We start from the raw sequence: 21,595 nt of genomic DNA, 5'->3' as shown, positions 1-21,595 counted from the left end.
GGATGCTCATGGAATAATTTTTATCGATTATCTTGAGAAGGGAAAAACCATCAACAGTGACTATTATATGGATGGGAGCCACCGTGGTGCAATGGTTAGCATGACCGCCTTGCATACACAAGGTCGTGGGTTTGATTCCTGCTTCGACCGAACACCAAAAATCTTTTCAGCGGTGGATTAGCCCACCTCAAAGTTTCAAAGCTTCTCTACACACAAAAAAAAATTTTCTGATTCAATCAAGAAATTAATTGACCCAATTAATTTTTTAATTGAAATGTCTCCAATCACAGAAATGATAGTATCAATTAAAAAATTAATTGACAGTCAATTAAAAAATTAATTGATCCAATTAAATATTTAATTGATACTATTAATTTGTGTGACTGATTTTTATTTCAATTAAAAAATTTGTTGAATCAATTAAATTTTTAATTGAATATTTTTTAAAACTCAATTAAGATTTTAATTGGAAAAATTTTCGTGAATTTTTTTTCTGTGAATGGGATGTCATGAAAATTCTCTTTCGCAAATGTTAAGAGCAAAACGTTATTTTTGGATTGGGACCATGGAACAAAAATGTTGTTTTCTCGGCAAACATAAAATGCTTGCTGGTATCAGTTTTATAATTCTCGATACAAAAATAACATGATTGCGAAAAACAGGTTACATGTTCCCCAAACAAAAATAACATTTTGAAATGGAACATGTTTGACGAGATCGTAGTCCTTCTCTGGGTGTAGTTTTTAAAACCCGTCCTAGGGAGCTCTAAATTCCACATGAGACTTTCGACTTTGCATAGGGACATTTGATGACGATGTCCTGGCAGATAGTTCCATGGCTGGTTGCATGGACGTTTCGATACAAGTACTTAACTATCAGATATGGTTAGATATATTTATTTCAGGATCACTTAAGTCTATTTAGTCCATTGTGATACCACAGCGGTGAGCTTATCCCTTGTCACTGAGTGCTGCCCGATTCTATGTTTAGCTCAATAACAAGGGAGTTTTTTTATAGCCGATTTCTAACTGCGTTCCACATTGCGGTGAAACCACTTAGAGGAGTTTTGAAACACAAAAATGTCACTAGCAATACTGAGAGAGGATAATCCACCGTTGAAAACCTTTTTGCAGTTTGGTCGAAACTGGGATTGATCCATGACCCTTTCTATGCAAGGCGAGCTGGCTAACCATTGCACCACGGTTGCTTAAGAAGGTTTAATATGAGCATTTCTATGGGGGGATTACTGCCATAGAGGTATAGTCGGTGGCTTTTTAAAGGCCTGGAAGCCTCGAAAGCTCTTAGTGTTTTTTTCCTTTCGCTCTCTCACTCCCGGGATGTTTTATAAGTCCTCGTTTGAAAAACCTCGTGCACATCATGGGATCAGTGAGTCTCGTTGTCAAATACGGCACCTTTTGATCCTGGGTTCGAAATGACTCCTACCTATACTCACGTTCGAAATGGCTACTTCCTCAAAGTCTACCTATACTCACGTCGGGAATACATTGTTTTAGGGGTTCTACCCAAACGCCCCGCTTATGCTTGTTGGCACTCTCTCATAGAACTCCAGTTAAATTCCCCTTCTTTACTGATCAGCAGGGCTAGTGCGAGGGATTTCGTCAAGCATGTCTGTTTCTTTTCCTGCGAATTTATGCTTTATCTGGGGGATTCAAGCAACTTATATGAATCGATCGGCAACTGCTTTGATCATGTGTTGTATATTTGTTGATAGCTCTTTGAAGCGAAAATTGATATTATCCTTGAAGCCATCGCTTTGGAAATGCGAACGTATAGAGTTCAGAGATTATAAAATTGGTAGATGTGTCAATGCTGACAAATATGAGAACGATACGCAAATAAAATTCATAACTGATCCATCTTTCGAAAATGCTTCAATGATAATCGTCCTAAAGTCGACCGGTGTAGCCTAATTGGACACAGTCAACCAAACAGAGTTCTCTCCTAAAGTGATTTGGACCAAAAGAAAACATAGGAGTCTAAAAAAGATGAAACTACTCCGGCATAAAAAGGGGTTTCAAAACAATTCAAGCCCGTCGCGTTATTCCCGAATAATGATCCCAACAATATCAATAACTTTGCGTCGCCAAAGTGTCAAAAGAATAAATAATCGCAACGATAAGGAAATTTTAATTTAATATCTGATATAATAGTTGCTTCGAAGGCTCACATATACATTACAAACATAAATTTGACTTTCGCAGAACTTTTCTCGTGGAAATATAACGGAATATAAATTTTATTTGACTTCGGAGAATATATCCAAACATATATTTTCTCTACGTATAGCTCCATGTTTATTTAATACTACTTACATAAGTTCTTCATTTTCAAGGGTTAGTGCGGCTGATGACGAAGATGGTGCAGATGATGAAGCATTAGTAGAAGAGCCAGCAAAAGAGGAAGCTGCTGAGCAAGAAGAAGAGCAACCACAAGAAGATGAACCAAACGAACCCGCCGAAGAAGAAGAAGAACCCAAAGCAGAGGAAGAAGAAGGCGGAGAAGAAGAAACTGCAGTAGCAGAAGATGAGCCTGAAGAAGCTGCCGCTCCTGAAGATACAGAAGAACCTCAAGATAAAGTAAGTACACATTTGATTATAAAACATGCAAAAAAATCTGCAATATCTAATGCACCTACAATATAACGCTACAATTTGAATATGTATATACAAAATCATATAAAAAAGCTTCAAAACACATTAACATTTGGCTCAATAACAAAAGCTGCTAGGCTGTTAGCTTTATTTATTTGAAATTATTTTTTAAGAATTTTTCGTTTTAAGTTTTGTGTGAAAGAAACAATTGGGATTGTAATGTATATAAGTTTAAGGAAATTTTATTTCATCAAATTGGAATAAAAAGGATTTTTTTTAATTATTAATATTACATGCGACTTTAAGCTTAAAAAAAACTCTAAAAGCTTTTGAAACAAGCTCAAGCTGAATGGTGAATGCTTAAAAAGCTTTATGCATATATTCTCTTCTAAGACAAACAAGTACTGAAAGTCTAAGCTTCTCTTTTTTCTCTCTTATCGACCACAATGTTTTACTGACAAACAAACAAACCAAAAAAAAAAAAGAGATAGTAACAAAATGTCTGTTAAAAGTAAGCCATTGTCGGCCTGAATTTCATACCCTATTCCTTAATCCTATCCTCAATTTTCGATTGTTTCTTCTTGTCCCCTAGTTGCCTTTTCTCTAGTTTATGAGTTTATGAAAAGCTTTAAGACCAAAGACAACAATAACAAAACTTTGATTAAAGCATTTTACTTAAAAGTTGCAAACAGCAGTTGACTTAAAAACTATTACGAAAGAAATCAGTCGACAATTGTTTACTTTTTACAGCAACATACTGAATCTGTAAGTGAATCTAATGACAACACTGAAGCATCGAAAGAAAATGAGGAACCGGATGTTGAGAGTAAACCTAATGAAGATAATTCCAATATTGCAAATGGAGCAGAGGAAATTTCAACAAATGATGAGAATGAAACGTTGGAAGAGGATCAAACTCAAGAAAATGAAGAAAGTGATACAAAATCAAGGAATGAAAATGATGGTGAAGGAAATATTGAAGAAGATGACAAAGAAGATATTACAGGAACAAATGATAGTATCGAAGAACAGAATGGAGATTCGAAGCACAATGATGAAAATAAAGACAAAGAAAATACAGATAAAGATAAAGCAGAAGATGAAGAAGTCAATGAGCCCGAAGACTCAAAATCCGACGAAAAGGAAAATGAAGAAACTTCACAAGTTGATGCCAAAGAAGATGAGGAAACTGGAAATACAAGCAAAGATCAGGATAATGGTGTTGAAGATCAAGAGCAGATAGAGGACGATATTGCCAAAACTAATGGGGAAGGTAAGCAAAAAAATAAGGAAAAAGAATCTGAAGAAACGGATGAAGATAATAGAGAAGTAACCAATGAAACTGAAGAGGAACATAATCAAATAGATGATAAAGAAGAAACTGGAGAGAACCAAAAATCAAATGGTGGAGACAAAGAAGATTCTTCAAACGAAAATGTAGAAGACGATGAAGAACCAAAAGCTAATAAAGAAAATCCAGAGGAAGCTGAAGAAACTGAAACTGCTGAAGAAACTGAAACTGTTGAAGAAACTGAAACTGTTGAAGAAACTGAAACTGCTGAAGAAAACAATGAAGTGGAAGAAAATAATGAAGTGGAAGAAAACAAAGAAGTTGAAGAAAACAAAGAAGTTAAAGAAGACGATGAAAATGAAGAAACCAAAGAAGGTGAAGATAACAATGAAGTTGCGGAGAACAAAGATGTTGAAGAAACCGAAGAAGTTGAAGAAAATGGTCACGAAAATAATAACCAACAAGACCCTAATGATAATGACGTTGACGAAACGAATAAAGCTAATAAAGAAGATACTGATAAAGACAAATCAGATAATAAAATATATGACGACTCATATGAAGAAGATGACAGTGAAGTTGATGATGTTGTAACAGTTGACCCAGAGGAACATGAAGTTAATGAATCTGCAATAAAAAAAGAAATCATTGTTTCCAAAACTAAAACCGCTGCATTACCTATAAATGTCAAAGGCCTTGCAGATGAAGATGAAAACAATAATACCTCTAAATATGGTCATAATGAAAGCGAAGAATCTATAAACTCCAATGAAACTAAAGAGTTAGCCGTCGACATTGACGATAATAATTCCGAAACTGAACCACCAAGTCTTCTTCAAGATTTTCGTGATGGCCTTAATGAAAAATTCCAAGAAATCTCTGAAAATTTCAATGATAATCTTCAAGAATTGTCTAATAAAATCACAAATATTTTTACCACTTCAGATGATAATGGCAAAAACAAAGACGCCATAGGCGATGAAGAAACTGAAACAAATGATGTGATCTTAGGTGGTAAGCCAGCTATCACTCCCAACAACAAGGGACTCCAGACAAATGGCAAACGACAACGAAGCCCTACAAAAGGTGCCAAACGTGGTAATGGTGAGAGTAGTGGTGATGATGATATGGCCGATGATGAAGATGAGGTACAATTTGGCACTCTCTAAATCTTTCAATCAAATCGATATTTCTACCTATCTCAAAACTACTTCTTATAAGTAATTGGAATATTGCAAGATCAAAATTCCACAAATTTCTTATACACCCTCCACTTACCTCACTCACGTAAAACAAAAGCAAACACTCTTCTCAAACCCATTGTTGCACTGTGGATTTGTTTAGAAGTAAACGAGAGCAAACGAATTAAAATTAAAAAAAAAAAAAAAAAAAAAAAAAAAATAAAAAAACAATGTTAGATTAGAAATCAAAAAAAAAAAAAATCATATATTGTCTTAGTAAAATATAACTAAAAATGTTTCCTATTTGCTGTAGTAGTTTTCTCTATGAAATTTTGTATGTGTAATCTCTTTAGTGCACCTTGTAGTAGTTTTCTTTTCAATCTAATATTGGATTCAATTGCAATCATAAATTTATATCCTTTGTTATTTGTAATACAAGTGAAATAATCAAGATTCCTATAACTATAGTGTAATTGTTTGAAACTTCATAAACTATGATAACAAAAAGAAACAAATATATCAATTATTATTAATAAAAAAATATATATATTATTTGAAATTGAAATTTTTGTTTTGTTTAAATTTTTTTTTGTGCATCTATATGGAGGATCGATTACTTTTCCAAATTTCATATCAAAAGCTAAAATGTAGATTGAGGGGAAGGGAGTTGGAAAATTATATAAATAGGGAAAAAATAATTTGATGGTCTATCACGGAACTAATGGTAATTTGTTTAACTGTAGCCATATAAAATATGTGGTTTAAGAATTATAATATACATTTTATATCAGTAAGAGTATATAAGTCAAATTTACACTAGTTATCTAGTAATCTTTAGCATAGCTGAGAAAGACATTATCAGATGAATTTCCCAAAAATATATTTACGACCATTTTTATATAGCTCCGTTAGACTTTAACTGCCAGTTAACACAAAACAAAATGGAAATATCTTCTCTCCGGTTAACTTTAACTGAAAAATGTTCAGCAATAAAGTTTCTAACTGGCATATGTAATATATTGAGTAGATGACAGATATGCCCATAGTACGGTTTAAAAGTTCGTTAGCTAACGAAGCACTAACGGGGCTTCAAGAAAATGGGGGTTAATCTAATTATTGAACTATGGAATAAAACATATAAAATAATCACAAGTATAGATAATAGCCAATGGATGAGATTCGTAGTTGTACATATATATTTTAGAGAAGCATAAGTATCCTACTGCACAGAGAGTACAGATTGGTTGTGATAATCGAATTTATTGCCAACTTCCTTTTGGCAGTTACAACAACTATCTGCTGGCAGTTGTGATACCCGATAAATTCGGTCGACTCAATCGATATACAACCAACTCTATATATAGTATTAGTTGGGAAATCCAACTAATAATATATATAGAGTTGGTTGTATTAGACAATGAAATTGGTCGTTGCTCCCTTCTTCATTTGGTTGTATCACCCAACTCTACTAGAACCTTAACGGAATTGAAAATTAATTTTTACCTCAAAATATTTTATTTTATTTCTATTTTTATACCCACCATCATAGAATGGTGACGGGGGTATAATAAGTTGTCATTCCGTGTGTAACATTGAAATATCGATTTCCGACTATATAAAGTATATATATTCTTGATCAGGGAGAAATTCTAAGGCGATATAAGCTACAGCCTTCAATAATGGCGCTAGCGTCCTGAAATTTGGCACAGATTCGTTTTTTGGTTGTAGGCAGGTCAAGTTCGAAGATGGACTATATCGGTCCAAGTTTTAATATAGTCCCCATATAAACCGACCTCCCGATTTGGGGTCTTGGGCTTATAAAAACCGTAGTTTTTATCCAATTTACCTGAAATTGGAAATCTAGAGATATTTTAGGACCATCAAAAGTTGTACTGAAAATGGTGCCTATCGGTCCATATTTTGGTATAGCCACCATATGGACCGATTTCCAGATTTTGCTTCTTCGGTCGTCTAGAAAGTGTATTTTCTATCCGATTTGCCTGAAATTGAAAATCTAGAGGTATTTTAAGACCACAAATTGGTGTGTCGAAAATGGGGGGTATCAGTCCATGTTTTGGTATAGCTCCCATATAGACCGATCTCCTGATTTTACTTCTTGGGCTTCTGGAATCCGTAGTTTTTACCCAATTTGCCTGAAATTTTAAATTTAGAGGTATTCTAGGACCATAAAGACATGTGTCGAAAATGGTGAGTACCGGTCCATGTTTTCATGTAGCCCCCATATAGAACGATCTCCCGATTTTACTTCTTGGGCTTCTAGAATCCGTAGTTTTTACTCAATTTGCTTGAAATTGGATATCTGGAGGTATTATAGGAAAATAAAGAGATGTGCCGAAAACGGAGATCGGACCATGTTTCGATATAGCCTACATATAGGCCGATCTTCCGATTTTACTTCTTGGGCTTCTGGAATCCGTAGTTTTTTTCCAATTTACCTAAAAATTGGAAATCTAGAGGTATTCTAGGAAAATAAAGAGCTGTGCCGAAAATGTGATCATCGGTCTATGTTTTAATGTAGCCCCCATATAGACCGATCTTCCGATTTTACTTCTTGGGCTTCTGGAATCCGTAGTTTTTTTCCAATTTGCCAAAAATTGGAAATCTAGAGGTATTCTAGGAAAATAAAGAGATGTGCCGAAAATGTTATCATCGGTCTATGTTTTGATGTAGCCCCCATATAGACCAATCTCCCGATTTTACTTCTTGGGCTTCTAGAATCCGTAGATTTTTTCCACTTTGCCTAAAAATTGGAAATCTAGAGGTATTCCAGGAAAATAAAGAGATGTGCCGAAAATGGTGAGTACCGGTCCATGTTTTCATATAGCCCCCATGTAGAGCCTCCGTATAGACCGATCTCCCGATTTTACTTCTTGGGCTTCTAGAATCCGTAGTTTTTACCCAATTTGCCTAAAATTGGAAATCTAGAGGTATTATAGGAAAATAAAGATATGTACCAAAAATGGTGATTATCGGACCATGTTTCGATATAACCTCCATATAGACCGATCTTCCGATTTTACTTCTTGGGCTTCTAGAATCCGTAGTTTTTATCCAATTTGCCTGAAATTGGAAATCTGGAGGTATTCTAGGACCATAAAGAGGTGTGCCGAATATATTGTGTATCGGTACAGTTTTTGATATAGCCCCCTTATAAACCGGCCCTCTGATTTGGTGTATAGATTCTAGAACTACAATTAGATGTGCTGAATACTGTGTGTATCCATCCATGTTTTGGTATAGCTGCCATTACACCGAACTCCCGATTTAACTCCTAGGTTTTCTAGAAATTGTAGTTTTTATCCGATTTGCCAAAATTGAAAATATACTGGCATTTTAGACCCATACCAAAGTGTTTTTGATTTAGTTTTATTGGCCCATTTGGTAAGGCCTCTATATAGACCGATTTCACTTATAGAGGGTGTAGAAGGCGCACTGATCATGAAAATTGCTTGAAACTGAATGCAAAATTTCCAGATTTTACTTATTTCATCATTTTCTTGCACACTTACAAGATATGTTTATGATTCCTGTAAAACTCATTCAAAAAATTGTTCTTATAAATTCAGAATCTGATCTAGTCTTCATAGGTAAAATCTTTACATTTATCTGTGGGAAGCGTACTGGTTGAACTGATCTGCTTGGGAAAATATCTGTCATCAAACCCCTGAAATTTTCAAAGGAAACTATTATATATTTGATTCATGGTGGTGGGTATTTAAGATTCGGCCCAGCCGAACTTACTACTGTATATACTTGTTTTTTTAAAGAAAAAAGTGGCAAAAGTGCGAAAAAGCTTCGAAATCTGTTGTGAAAATAGTGCCACTTATAAAGGCAAGGTTAGGTTAGGTTAGGTTAGGTGGCAGCCCGATGTATCAGGCTCACTTAAACTATTCAGTCCATTGTGATACCACATTGGTGAACTTCTCTCTTATCACTGAGTGCTGCCCGATTCCATGTTAAGCTCAATGACAAGGGACCTCCTTTTTATAGCCGAGTCCGAACGGCGTTCCACATTGCAGTGAAACCACTTAGAGAAGTTTTGAAACCCTCAGAAATGTCACCAGCATTACTGAGGTGGGATAATCCACCGCTGAAAAACTTTTTGGTGTTCGGTCGAAGCAGGAATCGAACTTACGACCTTGTGTATGCAAGGCGGGCATGCTAACCATTGCACCACGGTGGCTCCCTAAAGGCAAAGTACGGGCGTTTTCAGCACTGCCGACAAACAAGAGTGCTGCGATTAACTTGTTTGTTCCTTTGAATTCCTTTCTACCCGCTGAAATTACAGAATTTTTATAGGTTGCTGGCAACATTTTAAAAATTCGCATTCTCTACAGACAAAATGAAACCAAAGCAATTTGTTCACAAAAGAAAACGACATAAGACATATTTTTAGAATTGTGAAATAGTTTTGTGAGGACTAAATTAAAGTGGCAGCCCGCCCGATTTATTTTCACGCTCACTTAGACTATTCAGTCCGTGAGGACTAGGATCAAAAAAAAAATTTTTTTTTGGGGCACAAAAGCATACGTTGGTTTATTAAATTTTTGAAACATACTTGGAATAAAGAATATTTCATTGGGGTGAGGAAAACTTTGAATATTTGTTAATAGAAAGTTGTAACAACAGTCTAATGATGTACTTTTTTTCTGTGCAGGATAAGGCGATTCTAGCAAACGGATATGGTTAAATAGGCTTAGGTTCTCATTATGATTTTATACTGAAAAATATATAAGAATGGTTTACTGCCACCCTCCCCGGGAAATTGTAAATTTGTCCATGTTAAGCATTCTTATTTCATAATCATGTAAAAAAATCAATTTTCTCTGCATTACTTGTGTTCGACTAAATGAGTTCTGTTTTAAGAGACCCCGTTTTACAAATTGATATCAATCAATATCCAAGGAGGAATATTGCTTTCCCAGTGAAAGTGTAAGTAAAGATATTTTGTCATATCTTCAAAATAAATTTGCATGTTGGTAATATCAACAATTTTGGATTATTCATTGACATATCTGTTTCAAAGCCAATTTGCCTGAATAGTTCTCCATAAAAAAAAAACCTAAAATTGAAAAGTTATGCTTTCATACATGTAAATTGACTTTAACCTAGAAATATAGAAATAGTTTAAATGAACCATCTATCATTTGCTATGGCTGTTATTGTTTTAATTTTGTTATTCTATTGCAACTGTCAAAAAGTCGTTCACCGTGGTGTTCCCTGTAAAAACTATCCGAAATGGTGACTAATCATGCAATATGAGTACTAGAGATGTTTGAGATAATTTGTACGAGTCCTTTGTTTTTTTTTTTTTTAATTTTCTAATATAACGTCAGTTGTAACATAGAGAGATATGACACTCTGACAAGCTAACTTTATAGTAGATTACTATCGACGGTTTTTTAAAATGCATGAGAAAAGCATATGAACATGAATTGCGTCTTTTTTTAATAAAATGCAAACACCATAAATGGGTCTTGAACCATGAGGGTTTGAATAATTTATTTTAGTAATATTACAAAAAGTAAATTATTATTTGAAGGCTTTTGGTGTCAGATTGAGATAAAACAAAAGGCAAAAACCAAATTCTCACTTGGGAAACAGTATGTGAATGTCTTCCCAGTAAATTCATAGATAGTACACAGAAAAAAAATCACGAATATTTTTCCAATTAAAGTCTCAATTGAGTTTTAAAAAATATTCAATTAAAAATTTAATTGATTCAACAAATTTTTTAATTGAAACAAAAATCAATCACAAAAATTAATAGTATCAAGTAACTTTTTAATTGACTTTCAATTAATTTTTTAATTGATACTATAATTTCTGTGATTGAAGACATTTCAATTAAAACATTTATTGAATCAATTAATTTTGTGATTGAATCAGGAAATTTTTTTTTGTGTGTATTGAAGGTTATTAGTTGCTCAATGTTACAATTCCCCAGAATTTCCAACGTCTAGTCTTTCTATCGTTGGGGCTTAACATATCTGTAGCCACCCTAAGGAAAATTTTTGGAAATTGCTACTGATGGAGCAATCACAGCATTTTATATGAAAACTTTATACTACACACAAAAAAAATTTTTTCTGATTCAATCACGAAATTAATTGATCCAATTAATTTTTTAATTGAAATGTCTTCAATCACAGAAATGATAGTATCAATTAAAAAATTAATTGACAGTCAATTAAAAAATTAATTGATCCAATTAAATATTTAATTGATACTATTAATTTGTGTGATTGATTTTTATTTCAATTAAAAAATTTGTTGACTCAATTAAATTTTTAATTGAAAATTTTTTAAAACTCAATTAAAATTTTAATTGGAAAATTTTTCGTGAAATTTTTTTCTGTGTATACACATCTAGAATTCTACCAAAATGGCAGATTTTTTTTTATTGTTTGGTAGATTGGTAGAATTCTTGATGTTTTGATAGACTTTGTAAAGAAACTTCATAAATTTTCTATAGAAATAAAATGTTGAGAAAATTTTCTATAGAAATAAAATTTTGAGAAAATTTTCTAAAGAAATAAAGTTTGAGAAAATTTTCTATAGAAATAAAATATTGCGAAAATTTTTACAGAAATAAAATTTTGAGAAAATTTTTTATAGAAATAAAATTTCGGCAAAATTTTCTATAGAAATAAAATGTTGACTAAAATTTCTATAGAAATAAAATTTCGGCAAAATTTTCTATAGAAATAAAATATTGACTAAAATTTCTATAGAAATAAAGTTTCAGTCGTTTTGTTTTGTTGGTTTGTACTTCATTCATATTTGTTGTTTCGATCTCAGCTTAGAAACCATTCCGTTGACTAAACTACAAGAGTAGCTTAACCGACAGAGGAAAAGAATGTATGTCAAATTTATTTGGGCAAAGCCCTATAGACTGCAATATGGTTGGATGGGCGCACGTTTCGGAATTACCACATTCCTCATTAGCATCCTCTACTTGCAGCAAAACTATCAACCAATAATCAGAGCTAATTCTGCCAGTTTACCAAACCCAAAGTGAACCACACTTGAACCCTCCGAAAAAATTTTCGGCAAAATTTTTTGTAGAACTAAAATTTTGACAAACTTTTCTATAGAAATAAAATTTTGACAAACTTTTCTATAGAAATAAAATTTTGACAAAATTTTCTATAGAAGTAAAATTTTGACAAAATTTTCTATAGAAATAAAATTGTGACGAAATTTTCTATAGTAATAAAATTTTGTCAAAATTTTCTATAGAAATAAAATTTTGTCAAAATTTTCTATAGAAATAAAATTTTGTCAAAATTTCTATAGAAATTAAATTTTGAGAAAATTTTCTATAGAAATAAAATTTTGACAAAATTTTCTATAGTAATAAAATGTTTACATATTTTTTTATAGAAATTAAATTTTGTCAAAATTTTCTATAGAAATAAAATTTTGTCAAAATTTCTATAGAAATTAAATTTTGAGAAAATTTTCTATAGAAATAAAATTTTGTCAAAATTTCTATAGAAATTAAATTTTGGGAAAATTTTCTATAGAAATAAAATTTTGAGAAAATTTTCTATAGTAATAAAATGTTTACATATTTTTTTATAGAAATAACATTTTGTTAAAATTTCTATAGAAATAAAATCTTGACAAATTTTTTATAGAAATAAAATTTTTATTCGCTTTTATTATTCAACATAGTTCCCTTCAAGAGCGATACAACGATTATAACGACCTTCCAATTTTTTGATACCATTTTGGTAGTACTCCTTCGGTTTTGCCTCAAAATAGGCCTCAGTTTCGGCGATCACCTCCTCATTGCAGCCATCCTTTTGAGGTCTGAGAACAAGAAAAAGTCGCTGGGGGCCAGATCTGGGGAATACGGTGGGAGGGGAAGCAATTCGAAGCCCAATTCATGAATTTTTGTCATCATTCTCAATGACTTGTGACACGGTGCGTTGTCTTGGTGGAACAACACTTTTTTTATACTCTCCACCATAGGATGCGGGGTATATTAACTTTGTCATTCCGTTTATAACACATCGAAATATTGCTCTAAGACCCCATAAAGTATATATATTCTGGGTCGTGGTGAAATTCTGAGTCGTCCATCCGTCCGTCTGTTGAAATCACGCTAACTTCCGAACGAAACAAGCTATCGACTTGAAACTTGGCACAAGTACACCCAGAGAAGGAATATGATCACCTCAAACATGTTTTAAGAGCAAAATGTTATTTTTGCGTGGTGACGATGTAACATGGTTTTCGCAACCATGTTATTTTCTCGGAAATCATGTATCTGATTTCGGCAAGCAGGTTATATTTGACGAGAAAATAACATTTTAGTGACAAACATGTTACATGGTCACCATACAAAAATAACATTTTGCTCTTGAAACATGTTTGAGGTGATCATATTCCTTCTCTGCGTGTAGTTGCTATTGATGTAGGTCGGTTGGTATTGCAAATGGGCCATATCGGTTCACTTTTACGTATAGCCCCCATATAAACGGACCCCAAAGAAGCAAATTTCATCCGATCCGGCTGAAATTTTGAACATGGTGTTAGTATATGGTCTCTAACAACCATGCAAAAATTGGTCCCTATATAAACCTATCCCCCGATTTGGCTTGCGAGGCCTCTAAGAGAAGCAAATTTCATCCGATCCGGCTGAAATTTGGTACATGGTGTTGATATATGGTATATAACAACCATGCAAAAATTGGTCCACTTCGGCCCATAATTATATATAGCATCCATATAAACCGATCCCCCGATTTGGCTAGCAGAGCCTCTAAGAGAAACAAATTTCATCCGATCCGGCTGAAATTTGGTACATGATGTTAGTATATGGTATCTAATGACCATGCAAAAATTGGTCCATATAGGTCCATAATTATATATAGCCCCCATATAAACCGATCACTTGAACTCCGGAGCCTCTTGGAAGGCCAAAATTCATCGGATTCAGTTGAAATTTGGTACGTGATGTTAATATATGGCCCCAAACACCCATGCAAAAATTGGTCGATATCGGTCCATAATTGTATATAGCCCCCATATAAACCGATCCCCAGATTTGACATCCGGAGCACCTTGGAAGAGCAAAATTCTTCCCATTCGGTTGAAATTTGGTACGTGATGTTAGCATATGGTATCCAACAACCATGCAGGAATTGGTTCCTATCAGTCCATAACTATATATAGCTCCCATATAAAACGATCCCCAGATTTGACCTCCGGTGCCTTTTGGAGAAGCAAAATTTATTCGATCTGGTTGAAATTTGGTACATGGTGGTAGTATATGATATTTAACAACCATGCCAAAAGTGGTCCATATCAGTCCATAATCATTTATAGCCCCCATATAAGCCGATCCCGAGATTTGGTTTTGGAGCCTCTTTGAGGAGCAAATTTCATCCGAGTGAGTTGAAATTTGTGGATGACAGTCTTTCGTATAAGTTTCTACGCAATTCATGGTGGAGGGTATATAAGATTCGGCCTGGCCGAACTTACGGCCGTATTTACTTGTTCCTCTTCATATGGGGCCGTTTTGCCGCAATTTCGACCTTCAAACGCTCCAATAACGACATATAATAGTCACTGTTGATGTTTTTTCCCTTCTCAAGATAATCGATAAAAAATATTCCATGTGCATCCCAAAAAACAGAGGCCATTACTTTACCAGCGGAAATTTTCAATAGAAATAAAATTTTGACAAAATTTTCTATAGAAATAAAATTTTAACAAAATTTTCTATAGAAATAAAATTTTGACAAAATTTTCAATAGTAATAAAATTTTGACAAAATTTTCTATAGAAATAACATTTAAACAAAATTATCTATAGAAATAAAATCTTGACAAAATAGAAACAAAATTACATTCAACTACATTCAAATCGATGATTTGAGTTTGGCAAAGAAAAGAGATATGCTTGCAAATTGGTTTAGGCAGTAGCCGACTATCAAACCTTTTTTCGGAAGGTTCAAGTGTAGTTCACTTTGGGTTGATAGTTTTGCTGCAAGTAGAGAATGCTGATGAGGAATGTGGTAATTCTGAAACATCTGTACATCCAACCATCTTGCAGTCTATAGGGCTTTGCCCAAATAAATTTGATACTTTTCCTCTGTTGGTTAAGCTACACTTGTAGTTTAGTCAATGCATGGTGTTAAGCTGAGATCAAAAACAACAATAACGATTGAAGAAAAACCAACAATAACAAACATAACGAAATAAAATGTTGACAAAAGTTTTTATACAAATAAAATATACAATATACAAAATTGTAAAAATATTGCCAATTGCGAAATCAAATATTATAAAGATTGGCAAAGTACGAAAGTCAAAATTCAATAGCGTCCCAGCTGAAAAAGCGAAGCCAAAAACGTAGTGAAAATGTTTCTTTTGGATCCAGAAGTGGTGCAAAATTGGTGCAGAAGCGATGAATTTAACATGGGCTTGTCATAGGACGGAAGTCCACCATTTTAACAGCTGTTGTACTGAAGTTGCATCACCTTTTAATGTGTGATCCTAATTCATTGTTTTGGATGTGAACTAAACAAATGTTGTCCTATTTTGCCAAATATATAATTTTTATATTTTTATTATGATTTTCCAAGCATCCTACCGCTTGTCGGAAATTTTTGATCTCTAATATTTTCAAAAATTTTTAGAATGGATTAAGTATTTTTTTCGACAAAATTTTTATAATTTGTACCATTTTATTAATTCTTACTCTATTTTTAACATCTTTGATACAAACAAAAATTAAATTACACATTAACAAGTATTCGGCCAGGCCGAATTTTATGTACCCTCCACCATGGTATAGAAACTTGTACTAAAGACTGTCATCGCAAATCGAATTACTTGGGCTGTGGTAACACTTGCCGATGGCAAGGTATCTTAAAACTTCCTAACACCGTCTTCTCAATTGTAAGTTAGTCCATACGGGGTATATATTAAACAAAAATAAAAAAGGCCGATTAAATTCGTATATAATTCCGTTTGACAAAATTTTCTATAGAAAAAAAATTTTGAAAAAATTTTCTATAGAAATTTTGACAAAACTTTCTATAGCAATAAAATTTTGACAAAATTTTCTATAGAAACAAACTCGTGACAAAATTTTGTATAGTAATAAAATTTTGACAAAATTTTCTATTGAAATAAAATTTTGACAAAATTTTCTATAGAAATAAAATTTTGACAAAATTTTCTATAGAAATAAAATTTTGACACAATTTTCTATAGTAATAAAATTTTGAAAAAATTTGCTATAGAAATAAATTTTTGGTAGATTATTTTTAGGGATCGGCTATATATTGTTATTGTTGTTAGCGAACATATACTAGCGCAATGTACCAAATTTCACCACGTATTTCAACCGGATCGGATGAATTTTGCTCCTCCAAGAGCTCCGAAGGTCAAATCTGGGGATCGGTTTATATGGGGGCTACATATAATTATGGACCGATATGGACCAATTCCCGCATGGTTGTTAGAGACCGTATATTAACACCATGTACCAAATTTCAACCAAATGGGATGAATTTTGCTCATCCATGAGTCTCCGGAGGTCAAATCTGGGGATCGGTTTATATGGGGGCTATATATAATTATTGACCGATGTGGACCAATTTTTGCATGGTTGTTAGAGACCATATACTAACACCATGTACCAAATTTCAGCCGGATTGGATGAAATTTGCTTCTCTTATAGGTTCCGCAAGCCAAATCCGTGGATCGGTATATATGGGAGCTACATATTATTATGGACCGATGTGGACCTATTTTTGCATGGTCGTTAGAGACCATATACTAACACCAAATACCAAATTTGACCCTGATCGGATGAAATTTGCTTCTCTTAGAGGCTCCGTAATCAACATCGGGGGATCGGTTTATATGGGGGCTATATATAATTAATTTTGGGGCACGCCATTTACACAATACAAAGGAAAAATTTCTTTCAAATAATGAAATTTTAACAAGTAAGGAAAGTCTAAAGTCGGGCGGGGCCGACTATATTATACCCTGCACCACATTGTAGATCTAAATTTTCGATACCATATCAGATCCGTCAAATATGCTGGGTGCTATATATAAAGGTTTGTCCCAAATACATACATTTAAATATCACTCGATCTGGACAGAATTTGACAGACTTTTACAAAATCTATAGACTCAAAATTTAAGTTGGCTAATGCACTAGGGTGGAACACAATTTTAGTAAAAAAATATGAGAAACATTTAAATCTGAAGCAATTTTAAGGAAACTTCGCAAAAGTTTATTTATGATTTATCGCTCGATATATATGTATTAGAAGTCTAGGAAAATTAGAGTCATTTTTACAACTTTTCGACTAAGCAGTGGCGATTTAACAAGGAAAATGTTGGTATTTTGACCATTTTTGTCGAAATCAGAAAAACATATATATGGCAGCTATATCTAAATCAGAACCGATTTCAATCAAATTTGGCACACATGACTATATTACTAATTGTACTCCTAATGCAAAATTTCAACCAAATTGGGCCAAAACTCTGGCTTCTGGGGCCATATAAGTCCATATAGGGCGAAAAATATATATGGAAGCTATATCTAAATCTGAACCGATTTCAATCAAATTTGGCACACATGACTATACTACCAATTGTACTACTTGTGCAAAATTTCAAACTAATCGGGATAAAACTCTGGCTTCTGGGTTCATATAAGAGCATATCGGGCGAAAGATATATATGGGAGCTATATCTAAATCTGAATCGATTTCAACCAAATTTGGCACGCATAGCTACAATGCTAAATCTACTCCCTGTGCAAAATTTCAACCAAATTGGGCCAAAACTCTGGCTTGAGGGACCATATTAGTCCATATCGGGCGAAAGATATATATGGGAGCTATATCTAAATCTGAACCGATTTCAATCAAATTTTGCACACTTGACTATACTACTAATTGTACTCCTAGTGCAAAATTTCAACCAAATTCGGCCAAAACTCTGGCTTCTGGGGCCATATAAGTCCATATTGGGCGAAAGATATATATGGGAGTTATATCTAAATCTGAACCGATTTCAATCAAATTTTGAACACTAGACTATACGACTAAGTGTTATGTTTGTACAAAATTTCAAGCAAATCGGTATAAAACTCTGGCTGCTGGGTCCATATTAGTGCATATCGGGCGAAAGATATATATGGGAGCTATATCTAAATCTGAACCGATTTCTTCCAAAATCAATAGGGTTCTATTCTGACCCAAATTAGGAACATGTGCCAAATTTGAAGGCGATTGGACTTAAATTGCGACCTAGACTTTGATCACAAAAATGTGTTCACAGACAGACGGACGGACGGACGGACAGACGGACATGGTTATATCGGCTCAGGGAACCACCCTGAGCATTATTGCCAAAGACACCATGTGTCTATCTCGTCTCCTTCTGGGTGTTACAAACATATGCACTAACTTATAATACCCTGTTCCACAGTGTGGCGCAGGGTATAATTATAAGAAAGATGATAATAAAATAATATAATAATATGTAAACTTTAGGACACGACATTTTGAAATTCGCATCCCTCCTTTAAAGTCGTATATCTTTGAAGTAAGACCACTTTTTCTTAAAATAAAGAAAAATAACTGAAATATCGAATTTTTGAATTAAAAATATGCTTCAAATAGGGTTAAGACTTATTTTGAGATTCCATTACCATTTTAGAAATTAGGAAAACATTCCTTCATCTTTTTCGAAATTAAGAAATATTAAGAACACATATTTACAGCTACTTCAACTGTTATAATTTGGAATTTCACAGTGATATTTATTTGTACATGAATAGCTTTATTCCTATATCGCAAAACAAGAATGAAATTTTTTTATTTTATAGAGCCTAAATTTAAAGCCAGATAGCTCCATAGAAACGTCCTTATTTTAACATAATGAAGCTCGCAATCAATACACAAATTCTTGAAACAAAGTTTAAATCTTTGGATCCAAGCAAACTTGTTTTCTGAATGTGCCCTGACCACTCTGTGATTTAATATATAATAAAGTGGATGAATTAGCTTCAGAGTTCACGCAGAGAAGGAATATGATCAACCCAACCATGTTCCAAGAACAAAATATTACTTTTTCACGGAAAACATGTAGCATGTTTGTCGAAACCATGTTCTTTTCTCGGAAATTATGTGTCTGATTTCGGAAAGCATGTTATGTTTGCCGAGAAAAGAATATTTTTGCTATAAAAGTGCTACATGGTCGTTGTGAAAAAGTAACATGGTGCTCTGGAAACATGTTTGAGGTGATCATATTCCTTCTCTGGGTGTTCTTAATCCTTTTTCGAACCCAATATCTGACGTTACAATGTAGGACTTAAGAAATTTTATTTATCCACACCGTCATTTAATTTAAGAGGACAATTAATTAATTTTAAGAATAATTTGTAGTAAAATTATGAGAGTATAAAAGATACATTCGCATTTAATGTTAAAGCAGTGCATGAAGTTTGTAGATTTTTTATATCGTAGATTTGATGCATTTTAGCTTAATTGGCCAAAAGTACATAATATTGTTGCTTTCCAAAAAAATCTTTTTTCCCTCCATCCTTGTATGTGTTTTCCTAGGAGCTTGAGGTGGCAAATGATGATACACAAGAAAATGAGAATGAGAAAAATAATGAGCGAGGAGAAGCCGATGGTGATGCTGCCAATGAAGAGCTAAATGGTAAACGCGATGATGACGATGATGATGATGAAGTTGAAATCGAGCAAGGTGAAGACGGTGTAGAGGATAATGGAGATGACGATGATGATGAAGATAATGGTGATGGTGATATGGACTCTCCCACTTCATCGCTGGCCATTGAGGGTTACATCCAAGGCGATGCAGAAGATAATACAGTTCAGTCTCAAACTGCTGCTTATGTTAATGATGATAACGATGATAATGCTAATGATGAAGTATAACTTTTCAAAAACTCCTATTGTTGTCCTGTTTCGTTTCGTTTTTTTTCCTCTCAGCATACAAATCATTACGATGCTGCTGCCTCAACATTCGATATTTTCATTTCTTATGAGTTCTAACTCTACAACTCAGTCCTTCCTTAGCTCTCTATCTCATCTGCATACATAAACACACACACATACACACATCTTTCGATAGTCAATTGTCATCCATTTTTTAGATTTCCCATTGTGTTTTTAGAAATTCCCTAGTTTCCTTCCTCTCTTTCTCTGTAGATGAAGTAGTATACTCCCGTTTTCCTAGCTCCGCCCCACTCTCTTGCTCTGTCTTTCTCTGAAAGCTTTCTTTCCCAATTGATTCTTTCTATATAGCTTCAATATCTCTATTTGGCTCTCTGGTTATATCCTATTCTTTCTATCACCTTTGCCGCACATATCCTGAATGAATCCTTGTTCTTTTTTGTCTTCGTGCATTTGATTTGATCATAAATTTTATTTATTTTTTCTCATTTATGTGTTTATAAATAAAATTGTATTATATTTAATTTAAAATACATTTGCCTAATCCTGCCATATTTTATCATCGCAAATTACTCCATCCTCCTACTCCATAACTTTTTTGCAAATATCAAACAAACATCTTAAAACCAAACTAAAACCCGAAAAGGAGACACGCATTAAGAGGATCATAGCCTCTGGCGATATGGAACAATTGGCTCAAATCGTTTTAAATGGAGATGGTCAAAAATTATTGGATGTCAATGCAACGGAACCGGAAATTCAAGCATTTCTGAAAAATGTACCCAATTATATGGTAAGTGATGGTCGAACGGGTTTAACCAGTAGGTCAGTTTAATATTTTCATTTCTTTTTTTCGCAGGATAAAATTCGTCGTGTGCACGAGGCTGCTCGTAATGGTAGTTTATTAAATCTACAACAGGCTTTGGATAGGCGGAAGTTTGCCATTGCCAAGGATGAAATATCTCCCAATGGGGCTACACCTTTACATGTAGCCGTATTGTTCGGTCATAGCGGTAAGTAATGGTGAAATAATCCCTTAAGGTGAGTACTAAGCTCGAGTTTAGCCGCTAAAGTGAAAACTAAATCAGTAAAAAAAGGCATAAAATTATACATATTTGTTGCAAATTTTATTATAACTTGATGGGGAAAGGCCCAAAGCAAATTTCCACAAAGTTTGTATTCCTTAAAATGGATTATTAACGAAAAGTTATGGTGAAAAAATGACGATTTTAGCGGCTATACTCGAACTTAATGCCCACCTTAAGGGGGGAGCCCACGATTAAATGCTAGCCAAATCCTCTCAAAGCCATGTAAGGTGCTTTATATTTTCTCTGAAAGCCTTGGTAGGTGGTTTATATTCTCTCACAAATACTTGTGATATTTCTGGGTACTACAAAGCTTCTCTAAGTCATTTCACATATCGATGTCTAAATTCCAAAGTGCACTAAGTCTGAAAAGTGATTTTTTCAGGAAACAAGTAACAAGTTTTGTTTTTTTTTGAAATTTCTCAAAACCC

General features: G+C 33.6%; 1 protein-coding gene across 10 annotated transcripts in view; it reads left to right on the top strand.

The window, feature by feature from the left end:
* LOC142238071 (uncharacterized) overlaps positions 1-21,595 on the top strand; it is a 126,664-nt gene that overhangs the window by 62,650 nt on the left and 42,419 nt on the right. For 5 of the 10 annotated variants that reach the window (XR_012722633.1, XR_012722632.1, XR_012722634.1 and 2 more), the window contains exons 8-12: positions 2,354-2,597; positions 3,363-5,051; positions 19,720-20,055; positions 20,726-20,872; positions 20,939-21,092. Coding sequence is in view for 2 of the 10 variants with exons in the window: in XM_075309597.1 (XP_075165712.1) it covers positions 2,354-2,597; positions 3,363-5,051; positions 19,720-20,055; positions 20,726-20,872; positions 20,939-21,092 (2,570 nt within the window). In the remaining 8 variants the exon portion in view is untranslated. The remainder of the gene's footprint in view (positions 1-2,353; positions 2,598-3,362; positions 5,052-19,719; positions 20,056-20,725; positions 20,873-20,938; positions 21,093-21,595) is intronic. The other 5 variants (XR_012722637.1, XR_012722635.1, XR_012722638.1 and 2 more) reach the window with 5 other exon arrangements.

The sequence above is a fragment of the Haematobia irritans genome, chromosome 5 (genome assembly GCF_050003625.1).
Source record: "Haematobia irritans isolate KBUSLIRL chromosome 5, ASM5000362v1, whole genome shotgun sequence".
Classification (NCBI taxonomy): Eukaryota; Metazoa; Arthropoda; class Insecta; order Diptera; family Muscidae; genus Haematobia; species Haematobia irritans.
This window is presented reverse-complemented; position numbering and strand designations above follow the sequence as displayed.